The sequence below is a fragment of the Cololabis saira genome, chromosome 18 (genome assembly GCF_033807715.1).
Source record: "Cololabis saira isolate AMF1-May2022 chromosome 18, fColSai1.1, whole genome shotgun sequence".
Classification (NCBI taxonomy): Eukaryota; Metazoa; Chordata; class Actinopteri; order Beloniformes; family Belonidae; genus Cololabis; species Cololabis saira.
In genome coordinates, this window is record NC_084604.1 from 5,151,603 (window position 1) to 5,163,989 (window position 12,387).

At 44.8% G+C, this 12,387-nt stretch overlaps 1 protein-coding gene across 1 annotated transcript in view; it reads left to right on the forward strand.

Annotated features, from left to right (window-relative positions):
* The first annotated feature begins 9,295 nt into the window (after window positions 1-9,295).
* Window positions 9,296-12,387, forward strand: part of epha7 (eph receptor A7) — a 166,625-nt gene continuing 163,533 nt past the window's right edge. Inside the window, exons 1-2 of the mRNA XM_061707495.1 lie at window positions 9,296-9,357; window positions 11,761-11,933. Coding sequence (XP_061563479.1) covers window positions 9,296-9,357; window positions 11,761-11,933 — 235 coding nt within the window. The remainder of the gene's footprint in view (window positions 9,358-11,760; window positions 11,934-12,387) is intronic.

Here is a 12,387-nt window from a genome sequence, read left to right on the forward strand (position 1 = left end):
GCGACTGCATAAGATCCATCTTTATAAGTCCCGATCTATTTGCAAAAGTCAGACGTTGGAGCAGTCATTCCCTCAAACAGTTTGGATAGTATGAAGCCATGAGGTTATGGCGAATTTAACTATCTTAGACGTTAAAATGAGATTCGACTAAATGCCGTTAAAATGGTCCCAACCCTCCTAGAAACATTTGCTGGTTCCACGTGTGTGGCTCTGCCCTTTGCAGCGGCAGCTGGCCGGTGTGTGCATAGCGCTGCAGCAGCTGGGTCTTCTAGCAGCCACTCCCTCCATCAGGTCCTCCTTTCCTTCAATGACAGACTGTAAACTGAACCTACAGTTGCGGGTTAGAATTGGTGCACGCAGATAAGCAAAGCTTCCCAACTCCGACTGGCTGGGAGTAACCTCTGGACATGTCGCACACGCTCACATTTCTCCATTAGCCATTAAATTTGGCAGCAACAAGGCGAGACGATGGCAGTTTCATTACTGTCAGTGCTCGACATAATACCACTGGTGCTAAGTGTCACTTCCACAAGAGGATAACAGGAACACTTTAATTAGACGACACCATGGCAACCATGAACGTGTTTAGGTTGGTAACAATTAAGTGAGGCAGTTTCCAATTCAGTAAGCATATCTCACATTAGTCAAGTGACTATTGTGATCATCGGGGTGTTGAAAAAAAAAACGAAAAAAAATAAAGAACAACCCGTGAGGATGTTTTGTCTTGTTCTTGACATCAAAAAGTACTTTCAGCAGCTATCAGTCATTGAACCAGCATCCGTCAACACTGAGGCACAACCAGAGAATAGCGGGAGAGAGACAGAGAGAGAGAGAGAGAGAGAGAAAGAGAGAGAGAGAGAGAGAGAGAGAGAGAGAGAGAGAGAGAGAGAATGAAAGAGACAGAGAGGAAAAAACACTCAAAATAAATTATTATTGATTAAAACTCTTGAAAGAATTTGCAGGAGAGCCTTTGTAGCAAAGTTTTGAAATTAATCATTTAAGAATTACTGCGATGCCACCAGCTAACAATATTAAATATTTCATGGAAATATATTTATATATTTTGTGTTTGAGAGCACATTTAGATGTCAGGAGACTCTGACTCTGACTATGAAGACCTATACCTCAGTGAGCTGTTCAGATTTGCTGTGACATCACAGACCTAGGTCGGAGTAGAATTACCCAGCTGTCCCTTCTTAACACGTCGAATTTTAAAAGAAGTTAGGTGTTGGGTTGACATAAATGCCGGGGGCGCCGCACCCTACAAAGGCACACAGGTAGCTGTAAAGACGGAACTGTGGGGTTATGGATGGGCGATTGATACCGTGAGGTGGATCAGCACTTTCTGGATCTTCTGTTGTTGGCTTCACTTTTCAACAACTGAGGCGGCTGCTTGCCTTCAGCGCTGGAAACACTGGGACAGTGCTGAGGTCATGATACCCGCCTCCCGCAGGGAATCTGGGTCCTCTAGTAGTTCCTCTAATGATTCCAGGGATATGAGCAGGGAGCGTGGACATTTGCCATAATCAAACTTCGAAAGCTCATAAAAGTGAATTCGTCAGTTTATCTGTTTTCTGTTTTGGAGCATTCAAGTGTGATAACACAATGCCTAGTGGGGAAGAAATAAGCAGTACTCTAATGGCGCTTTTCCACTAGTACCTACTCAGCCCAACTCGACTCGCCTCGGTTTGGTTCTTTTCCACCAGGGGTCTAACGTGCTGAGTAGATACTTTTCTGTATCTATTCTGCCGAGGTTTTAAGCGGCTGAGTCGGCTGTATCTGACATCATCACACTACAGGCCACCGATTGGTCGGGGGGTTGGAGTCAGACGTCTGAGTCAGGAGGAGGAAAACAGTGAAAGAGCGACTCTGGCGGCGGCTTCTTGTTCATTTTATTCGACAGGCAATGGCAGCGCAAAAGTCTGTTTCAACTCTGAGGTGCAGATGTTCATAAACCCGGTGCTGAGGAGAGAATTAAAAAGGAATCTAGACGGGCGATAAGGAACGACCAGATCTACCAGGATTTCTGTCACTTCATAGCTGCTAGCAGCTACCGACGGACTTTTCAGCAGCGCCGAGACAAACTAAAAAAAAAAGGAAAAAGCATTGCAGCTTGAAGCTTCTCTCTCTCTCTCATTTTTTAACTTGATATGGAACACAAGCCACAGACCCAGCAGCACATCTATCATCTCCTCCAGGTTCTACATCTTTAGTGTTGTTGTCTTCTTCGTTTAGATCACACAATAAAATACGTCACAGCAGCTTTGCTCCAACCTCCTACTTCTGATCTGGATATTGAAAAGAAACGATGGCAAGGCCAGTCGAGTTGAGTCGGGCTGAGTAGGTGCTAGTGGAATGGTGCCATAAAAGAAGCAGTTATTACTGCACATCAATCTGAGAAAGGGTTATGAGGTTATTTCTAATCACTCATGTTAGTCCATTTGAAAAGAAACGGTTGTCAGGCCTCTGTCTCAAAAGGTTATGTTTAAAGGTCGGATCTGAACAAACTACAATACTTGTGATTTGATGTCATTGGGCACACAAAACCAAGGATGAGAGGTATGGACGTAATGCCCTGTTCCCAACAGCATTTCAGCAGAAGCTCCCCGCGCCAACAGTAAGACGGCTGATGACTGGGATTCTGTTTTGCACATACAGCACGTAGGCACCTTCCAGTAATGGAGCCAGCCCTGGACTCTTATCTATACCAGAGTATTCTGGAGTCAAATGTGAGGCCATCTGCCTGACAACCAAACCCCTGCAGCGACTGGCTTGAAGCTCCTCCTCCGCCATGTGTGAAGCTGATTAAGTCAAACAGGAAATGACTTTGTCTCAGGAAGCAAAGCACAATCTGCAAGTCTCAGGTTGGTTTTTGCTTTCCAAGACCCAATATTGTCACGTGATTTTTATTCCGCGTTACAAAAACAAAACAGACTTTAAACACATGGTTGCACGCAGTCAGGGTTGTGCTGGGGCTCCAGAGATGCCTCAGCGTCAGCTATGACCACAAATACCGGTCACAATCTTCGCTTTCATCTTTGGAATGAAGCTGAATAAATACAGTGATCTTATTCAGCCCCATAAGTGTTGCCGACCTGCAGCCAGACTCCTCAGCCTCAGGGGAGGAAAAGCCGGGAAGAATAATAGGCAAATATTAGCTCTTCACACATACTGGATGGTAGTGAAAATGATGTGAAAGTGCCACGGTAGACGCTGAGCACGCTTACTCCCTGGTTTTCCCTGCTCTCGCAAAGTCCTGAAGATCTTCAACCTGAAGCCCCCACTGGTCCTCGCGTCTTATCACGTTTTCTTTCCCGCAATTTATTCTGACAATTTGGATTTGATGACATTTTGTGGCCTTTTTTTTTGGGAGGGCTTTACCTGAATCACTGAATCTGCCTCATAATGACACACACCTTAGGATGAGGCTTCGATCACTACTGATGCCCAGTTTTTTAAGGTGGCATATGGCGCTTTTACACTAGCACCTACATGTCACGGCTGGGGTTGTTTGAGGACCCAAGAGCAGGAGAGCGGGAGGCAGGAGTTCACCAAAACAGGATTTATTTGAGCAAAAACACAAAAAACAAACCAAAAGCGCTGCTGAGCCGGATCAAAAACTTGGACCAGGAACACGAACAGGAAAACTGACGACGAGAACATGGAGGGAGCAAACAGTACAGACCGACAGGGAGCAGGGAAAGACGAGACCAGATATACACAGGGGATAACGAGACACAGGTGCGAACAATCAGGGCAGATGGAAAACAGGCGGGGCAGAACAGAAAACACAAACGTTTTCTCGTTTCTTTTCAATACCCAGATCAGAAGTAGGAGGTTGGAGTGAAGCTGCTGTGACGTATTTGATTGTGTGATCTAAACGAAGAAGACAACAACAGTAAAGATGTAGAACCTGGAGGAGATGATAGATGTGCTGCTGGATCTGTGGCTTGTGTTTGATATCAAGTTAAAAAAAGAGAGTGAGAGAAACTTCAAGCTGTGATTATTTTTTTTTTGTTTGTCTCAGCGCTGCTGAAAAGTCAGCTGGAGCCGTGAGCAGCTATGAAGAGACAGAGCTCCTGGTAGATCTGGTCGTTCCTTATCACCCGTCTACATCCCTTTTTAATTCTCTCCTCAGCACCAGGTTTATGAACATCTGACCCTCAGAGTTGGATCAGAAACAGACTTTTGCTGCCATTGCCTGTTGAATAAAATGAACAAGAATCCGCCGTCAGAGTCTCTTTCACTGATTTCCTCCTCCTGACTCAGACGTCTGACTCCAACCCCCCGACCAATCGGTGGCCTGTAGTGTGATGATGTCAGATACAGCCGACTCAGCAACTTAGAACCTCGGCAGAATAGTTACAGAAAAAGTATCTACTCGGCACGTTGGACGCCTAGTGGGAAAGAACCAAACCGAGGCGAGTCGAGTCAGGCTGAGTAGGTACTAGTGGAAAAGCACCAATAGTGTATCCTTAACGACGTCCCAAACCCTCTTTTCTTCCATGACACTCTGATTTTCTATATCACTGCATGTATTGACGCTGCAGGGAAGATAATCAAGATGAAGAAAAACCCAGAATCGCTCTGTAATTAAAAACCGTAAAACTGTTTGCAGCTGAATGATAAAACATTTCCAGTCAAGCTCCAACTCCCAAAAGTCGCACAACCTCCCAGTACATGGTTGTGGTATCTTTAACGCGAGCAGCGACGGTGTTATCGCCGACAAAACAGACAGCTAAAACTCACAATAGAGCAGAATTACAGATAAAGTTCATTATTTACTGAAAACTTTCATCTAGAAATGCTGTCTGGTCCTGGGAGGCAGAGCCGGCCGAGGAAAAGGAATATTCATAAATATTCAACTACGAGTCTGAAGTTGGGTGCAGAATTGGAGATTCTGTCTCTGGTACTGACTTTACACGGCGTGCAACGGTGCTGCCATGCATCCAGTTATGGTAAAAGTGACGTTTAATCCAGATTCATTTCACCAGTCACTGGGAACATCCATGCAGGACACCGCTGTGCATCGAGGGCCAAAGGATAAGATGCAGTTAGCAGAACAGATGGGCCAAAAAGAAGGAGAGGGAGACGAAGAAGAAGAAAGTACAATAAAGGGGAAAAAGCAAAAGTAAACAAACCTTGAAGGGAGTCCTTGTCTGCATCTGTCCATTTCTGTAAACACAGTTTATTAATCAATATTTGTGAGCTATAATTACAGATGCTTTACTTGTTGGAAGTAATGGAGATGAATAAGTGACCTGAAAAAACACAGGATGTATAAAGCGATAATGAGCTCTGCTTCATGCTTTAATTTTTAAGTGATATGCCAAGTCATCTGAGAAAGTGGAAAATTACCTTCAAACTTCTTAATTGTGTTTTTTTTCCCCCCATCTTTTTTGTATCCACAGACCCCCAGTGGGTCCATCTTTGTGGTGAAAGTCTCTGATGCAGCAGAGCGCTAATGAATCAGTTCCCGTTGTGTGAATGGTCCGTCTCAGTGGGACACGCTGTCACTTAAGGTGACCTTCCACGGAGAAAAATGCTATTTAATGTTTCTCCATTCAATTACTATATGTGCCTGAAACCTTAAAGACACCGGCACAAGGAAACAGAGGAAACCAGTTCCTTTTAGCTGAAATTGCAGGCGTTTAGCTTCTGTTTCCAGCATGTCTCCGAAGGCGTTTGGATGTGAGGCGAAGTGGGCCGGCCGTGGATGCAGTTCACTGTTCCAGGTCAGCGGGAGGGAGAGGCAGTATTTTTGAACAGGTTTGAATGCTGAGGTTGGACAGGTTGAATATTATTTTCATTGGTCTGGACTTCTGTTTATATCAGTATTTTCCTGTATTGAAAGAGAAGGGCGACTATCCAGATCCTGTACTTCCATCCATCCATTATCTATACCCGCTTTATCCTTTGCAGGGTCACGGGGGTCTGCTGGAGACTATCCCAGTCCATTTTCAGGTGAGAGACAGGGATTACACCCTGGACAGGTCACCAGTCCATCGCAGGGCCACATATAAACACACACAACCAGACACACTCACACTCACACCTACGGGCAATTTAGAATCAACAATTTACTTACTATGCATGTTTTTGGACTGTGGGAGGAAGCCGGAGTACCCGGAGAAAACCCACGCAAACACGGGGAGAACATGCAAACTCCACACAGAAAGGCCCCCTCCAGGTCAGGGAGTCAAACCAGGAACCTTCTTGCTGTGAGGCAACAGTGCTAACCACCAAGCCACCGTGCTGCCACATCCTGTACTTGTGTCTACTGAATTCGGAGGCCGTGGACTCTGATGTGTGTTCGCGAGACAGACTGGGGTTTGGGTTAAGATTTGAGATTTTTTTTGGCTGTAGTGGCCCTTTATTCAAGTTGAAGACAGGAAGGGGGTAGAAAGAGAGAATGGGGATGACATGCAGCAAAGGAGTCGAACCTGCGACCACTGCAGGAGGACTGTAGCCTAGTATACTAGCCGCTAGCTTAACCCACTGCGCCACCGAGCGGTCCGGGTTTGGGTTATTTTTAAAACCTCGACCACTTAATCTTTTTTTTTTTTTTTAATCCAGATTTTTTTCCCATTTTTCACCCAGTGCTCCTTCCTAAGTCAGTCCTGAGCTCAGGTCTCCTTCTTGTCCTGAGGAGTGAGCAGGCCGCTTCCTTTCACCAGACAGGGTGGGGCTTCTCTGGCCGGATGTAGCGCGTGGAAGGATCACGTTATTCCGGCCAGGTTCATCTCCCACAGGAAGAGGGTTAGGGCGAACAAAATATGCGTCTAGCTTGGGCAATTTGGCTTTTTCTTGCTCCCTTTTTTATTTGCGTTTTATCGCTCCACTTTTGTGTTTCTAACTCCCGCTCATGTTTAGGCTGTAGGATTACTGGGCTCTGTTGACAAGTGATCCATGATGACGTAGCCTATGTGCGACTACGTCATGATGGCGTGTGCTCCAATTCTTCCAATTCATTGCATTTTTAGCCTAGGAGGAAAGCCCGGCTGGCTGAGTTTTGTTTAAAATGGAATTTCTGTTGCAAACAAAACCTGTCTTCCAATTCATTGCATTTTTTATTGCATTTTTAGCCTAGTTATTTTTGTGGTAGTGTAGTACAAGTACAAGTACACAAATTAAAATACTCGTACGTGTACTCGGTGTGAAAAAAATGAACCAAGTGGTGCCACAAAAAAAAAAAAATCTCGGGGGCCCCATTGGGCCCCGGGCCGGGGGAGTACCACCCCCCTGAGGCCCCCCTGAAGCCCCGCCCCTGCCCACATTTCGCCCACATCTCTCTTCACCTCTTTGGTGTTGTTTCCCAAAGAATCCGCTCCTACCTGAATGCGGTCGCAGTTTTTGTGAATTAACTTTCACAAAATGTGAAATTACTGTTGAAAAAAGCGATGCCAAATATGTCCGCCAGGACAGAAAAGGTCACAGCGGACAGACGGCAGCGAGGAAAGGGCTCCTGTTTGTATCAGAGGATTTCTTATGAATGCCAGACCTGATGATACAATGACAGATATCTGAATGAAGTAAATTCAGGATTTTACACGTTACACTTCATCCTTGGTACGTTATTAAAAGTCGTATTTTTTTAAGAGGACACGTGGAATGGCTTGTGTGGTACAGGCTCCAGCAGAATGGATGATTTTAGTGATGTGTAAAATAAACCATTTATTGGTGATCAAAAAGTAAAGAATAGGTAAAAGCAACCATTTCTTCAATAGAAAGATTTCAGACATTTTATCAGCTGTGAAATCTTCCTTTTAATTACCTGATTTGAAGCTCAAAATCACAACATTTATAAAAAGGATTTCCTGCAAGACATTTGGAGAAACCAGTCAAACGAAAATGAATAAAAGCAACTGTGAAATGAAATGTTTTAATCAAATTATTGGAAAATACATTTTGTTTTCTTCTGTAATCTTAAATTAAAGATGCACCTACCCCTTCATAAAACTAACTCTTTCTTACAACAATAACAATAAAAAAAAGTACATTATTTATTCTATTTGTTGTTTAAAGGTTAAACTCTTAATATGAATGAACTCTTATTTCGGTCTTGTACAAATTATTTTACAAAACAAATTGAAAAAAGTAAAATAAACATTGCTTTTGCCGAAAAGGTGTAGGCTGAAGCCATAGTTTATAGTGTCTACCCTTTTTCTCTTGTGATCAGCTTAAATATAAAACATTAGCATTAATCCGTGGAAACAAACAATGCATAAAGAAGACAAAAAATAAATAAGACAAATGGGTGACATCCTCTGCTAATCCAGGACGCGAGAACACACATGGAGGCGCACGCTGAGCACTGGAAATCTGTAAAAAAAAACAAAAAAAAACAGAACAGACACGAAACAGGCACGGAACCGGCAGAAACACGAGCAGCAACTGTCCCAGGACCCAATCACAACTAAGCTAAGCTACCGCGATTAACTAACCCCCAAAACTACAGAGCAAGCATGCAGGTGAACACGGTGTATCTGTCTATATGTGTGTGTGTGTGTGTGTGTGTGTGTGTGTGTGTGTGTGTCTGTGTGTGTCTGTGTGTCTGTGTGTCTGTGTGTGTGTATGTCTGTGTGGCTATGTGTGTGTGTGTGTGTGTGTGTGTGTGTGTGTGTGTGTGTGTGTGTATATGTCCGTGTGGCTATGTGTGTGTGTGTGTGTGTGTGTGTGTGTGTGTATATATATGTCTGTGTGGCTATGTGTGTGTATATGTCTATGTGGCTATGTGTGTGTGTGTGTGTGTGTGTGTGTGTGTGTGTGTGTGTGTGTGTGTGTATATATGTCTGTGTAGCTATGTGTGTGAGTGTGTGTGTATATGTCTGTGTGGCTATGTGTGTGTATATGTCTATGTGGCTATGTGTGTGTGTGTGTGTGTGTGTGTGAGCTGTATATTCCATATACCATACAGTACACACAGTGTGTAGGTGTGTGTGTGTGTGTGTGTGTGTGTGTGTGTGTGTGTGTGTGTGTGTGTGTGTGTAGGTGTGTGTGTGTGTGTGTGTGTGGTGTGTGTGTGTGTGTGTGTGTGTGTGTGTGTGTGTGTGTGTGTGTGTGTGTGTGTGTGTGTGTGTGTGTGTGTGTGTGTGAGTGTGTGTGTGTAATGGTCCTATCAATGCTCCACCTGAACTGTAACTATAGTGGAGGCGGTGGGGGGGGGCCCGCCACCGGGACCCCGCCACCCGAGAGACCAGAGGCCGACAAGGCTGAACCCGGAACCCAGGCCACCAGCAACCCCACAGAGGGCGAGAAGAGGGCGGGAGGAAACCCACCGCCAGCGAGATCCGGAATGGCCCGGAGACGGCCAGGCCATGGCCCCCCACCCGGGCCCTCCCCAGCCACCGCCACAAGGTAACCCCCCCCCATAGACCCCCAAGGCCCCCTCCGGTCAGAGACATGGCCCCACGGCGACGACCCCCACCCTCCCCACTCCCCGCCCCACAGGGCCCACCAGAAGTCCACACCCAAGCCCCCCAAGCCGGCCCCCAACCCCAAGGGCTACGGGATCACCACCCCCCCGCCTCCACTAGGTAATGAAGCCTATAATCGGGGACCAGAGAGAATGCAGTTCGGCCGAATGTTGTTCAGTGGAGGCAGACATTATCTCACTACTAATATGATTTGAGAGAAGATTACTAAAGTGATTAATACATAAGTTGGACTTTTGTTTCCAATTCATTAGAATGGTTTTCTTTGTGATACATAAGGCAGTGAGAACCAAGTGTACCAAGTTAGATTCCATGTGAATGTCTCCCAAGTGACCTAGTATGCATATGGTGGGGTACACTGGGATTCTGTAGTTGATCCATGTGGATAAATCCTCACAAATCTCCGTCCAGAACCTCTGTACCGGTGTACAGAACCATAAAGCATGCATATAATTATCTGGGGTGTTCTCTGTGCACTGTGAGCAGATATTAGAGGTGACAAAACCCATCTGGAACATCCTTTGTCCTGTATAGTGTATTCTATGAAGAACTTTGTACTGTATACGTTGTAAGTTTGGGTTCTTAGTCATAGTGAAGTATTTAAACATATTTGTGACCAAGAGATCTGGTCGGTGTTGAGAGAGAGATCCGCCTCCCATATTAAAATCGGAAGAGAGACTGAGTTGTCTATTTTGGACACTAACCTGTAAAGTCTGATAGCAACTTTGGGGTGCTTAGGTTCGATAATTCTATTATCTTAGCGGGAAGTTGTAGGTCCAATTGGTTGAGTTTATATTTTTTATTTATTATGGACTTAAGTTGTTGGTATTCTAAAAATGTGTTACTGCTAATTCCATATTGAACGGTGAGTGTATTAAAAGGTACAAACTGTCCTCCTATAATTACGTGCTGTAGATACCGTATTCCTTGATCTCTCCATTGCGCAAAGTTTACAATCTTTTTATCATTTTTCAGGATATCTGGGTTGTTCCATATGGGTGTGCGGTCACATGGAAAAAGTGAGACTTTAGCTACTTTAAGGAATTCCCACCAGGCTGTCAGAGTTGAGCTGATATTAATGCTTTTGAAACATTTATGATGTTTAATGCTTTGACTAATAAAAGGTAGATCTGAGATTTCCAGATCATTGCAAAACACTTGTTCTGAGTCCAGTCATTGACTATCTAAAGAATGATTTTTACACCATTTTAAAATATACTGTAATTTATTCACTAAGAAGTAATACTGGAAGTTAAATCGAAGCCTCCACATTCTTTGGGTTTTTGTAATGTCTTCAAGCTAATACGTGGTGTTTTATTCTTCCACAAGAATTTAAAACCATCATTTTGATGGTGACAATTCTTCCCATGAGTGAAATGGGTAGAGAGTTCCATCTGGAAAGATCATCTTCTATTTTCTTTAAAAGCTGAACATAATTTAATTTTATTAACTCTGACAGCCTAGGGGAGATGTTTATGCCTAGATATCTAATGTTCCCTGATTGTAATTTAGTAGTGGCTGTATTCCTAAAATTACAGTTAATACACAAAACTGTGGATTTAGACCAGTTAATAGAATAGTCAGACGGAGATGAAAATGAAATTGTACTTCAACATTAATCTCCACATTTCAACTTTTTTCTCGACATTTCGACTTTTTTCTCGAAGTGCATAATGAAAAAAAAAAATCTTCCTCCTCTAAAATATTATTTTTATTTTTCTCCTGCCTGGCTCTAATACTCTTCCGTAAACAAGTTATCATTATCTTCTCAGTGGTGTTTTTAGTGCTTAGGGGGGAACACCATGTCACGTCTTTATAAAACAAACAAAAAGAAAATACAGCCAACAGCTGAGTGAGAAACTGACTTCAGCTCATAAATGGATCTGACCTTAAAACTTGAGAGTGTGAGGACTGGCTTTTCAGGGGGGGAGATAGCCTACTGTGTTTTTTTTTTTCTTTTCTTTTCTTCCCTTCTCTTTTCGGTTGAAATTGTACCAGAGAATCCATCGCTGTTTTCCTAAAAAAAAACAAAAAACAAAGCAAACAAATCAAGTCTGGGTCAACTGGAAACGTTTCCTCTTCTTGCACCCCTCTCACCAGGGAAAAAAATGAAAATATAAAGAAAGGGGAGAGAATAATGCGACGAATCCGCGCGTCTGATTGGCCGCGCTTGGTCGTGACGCGGCGCTCCCCGCGCTCCTATTGGACCGCGCGCCTGTCAATCACCGTGATGGACGTCCCCGCCGCGGCTGGCTCCTCCCGGCGGCGGCAGACGCTATTTGAGGTCCAACCAGGCAAGATTGTGGTACATAGATCCGTTTTTCAGTGCCGTCAATGGGAAGCGGGCGCTGCTGCTGCTGCTGCTGCTGCTGGCGAAGCGACTCACGGTCACCATGTTCTCCCCCGCGCTCTCCACGGCGCTGCCGTGCCTCTGGATTACAGCCTGCCTCCAGCTCTGCTGGCACGTACGCAGCGGGGACGCGCAGAACGCCAAGGAAGGTAAGTTGGTAAAGTTTGGAGTTGGCCGTGCGTCCTCCACCTTTTAACCACAGACGCGTCCCAAACCGGACAAGCAGCGTCTTGACTTTTTTTTTTTTCCTTGTATTTACTTCTTTTTTTTCGTTTTGGGGAGCTGGAAGGAAGCAGAAATGTGAGCCGGATCCGGGGTTTCGGGGCCACCGTGTCGGGCTGGTGAACGGGGCGACGGCGCGGTGCATGGTTTTTACGCACGGCGACTAAAACGCGCAAGGGCTTATTCGCTTTTACATCGGCTGCGCAAGGATTGATCCCGATGGTGGAATAAAAAACAATCTCTCATCTCTTAACCAGGGGATGTGAGTGGATCGATGAGGCTGGAAGCGAGCGAGTCCATCAGGGCGCAGTTTCAAGTGGCCTCGGCTCCTGCGGTCCCGTTCCTCCTGCTTTTCTCGGGAAGGAAAAAACACAGCAGACT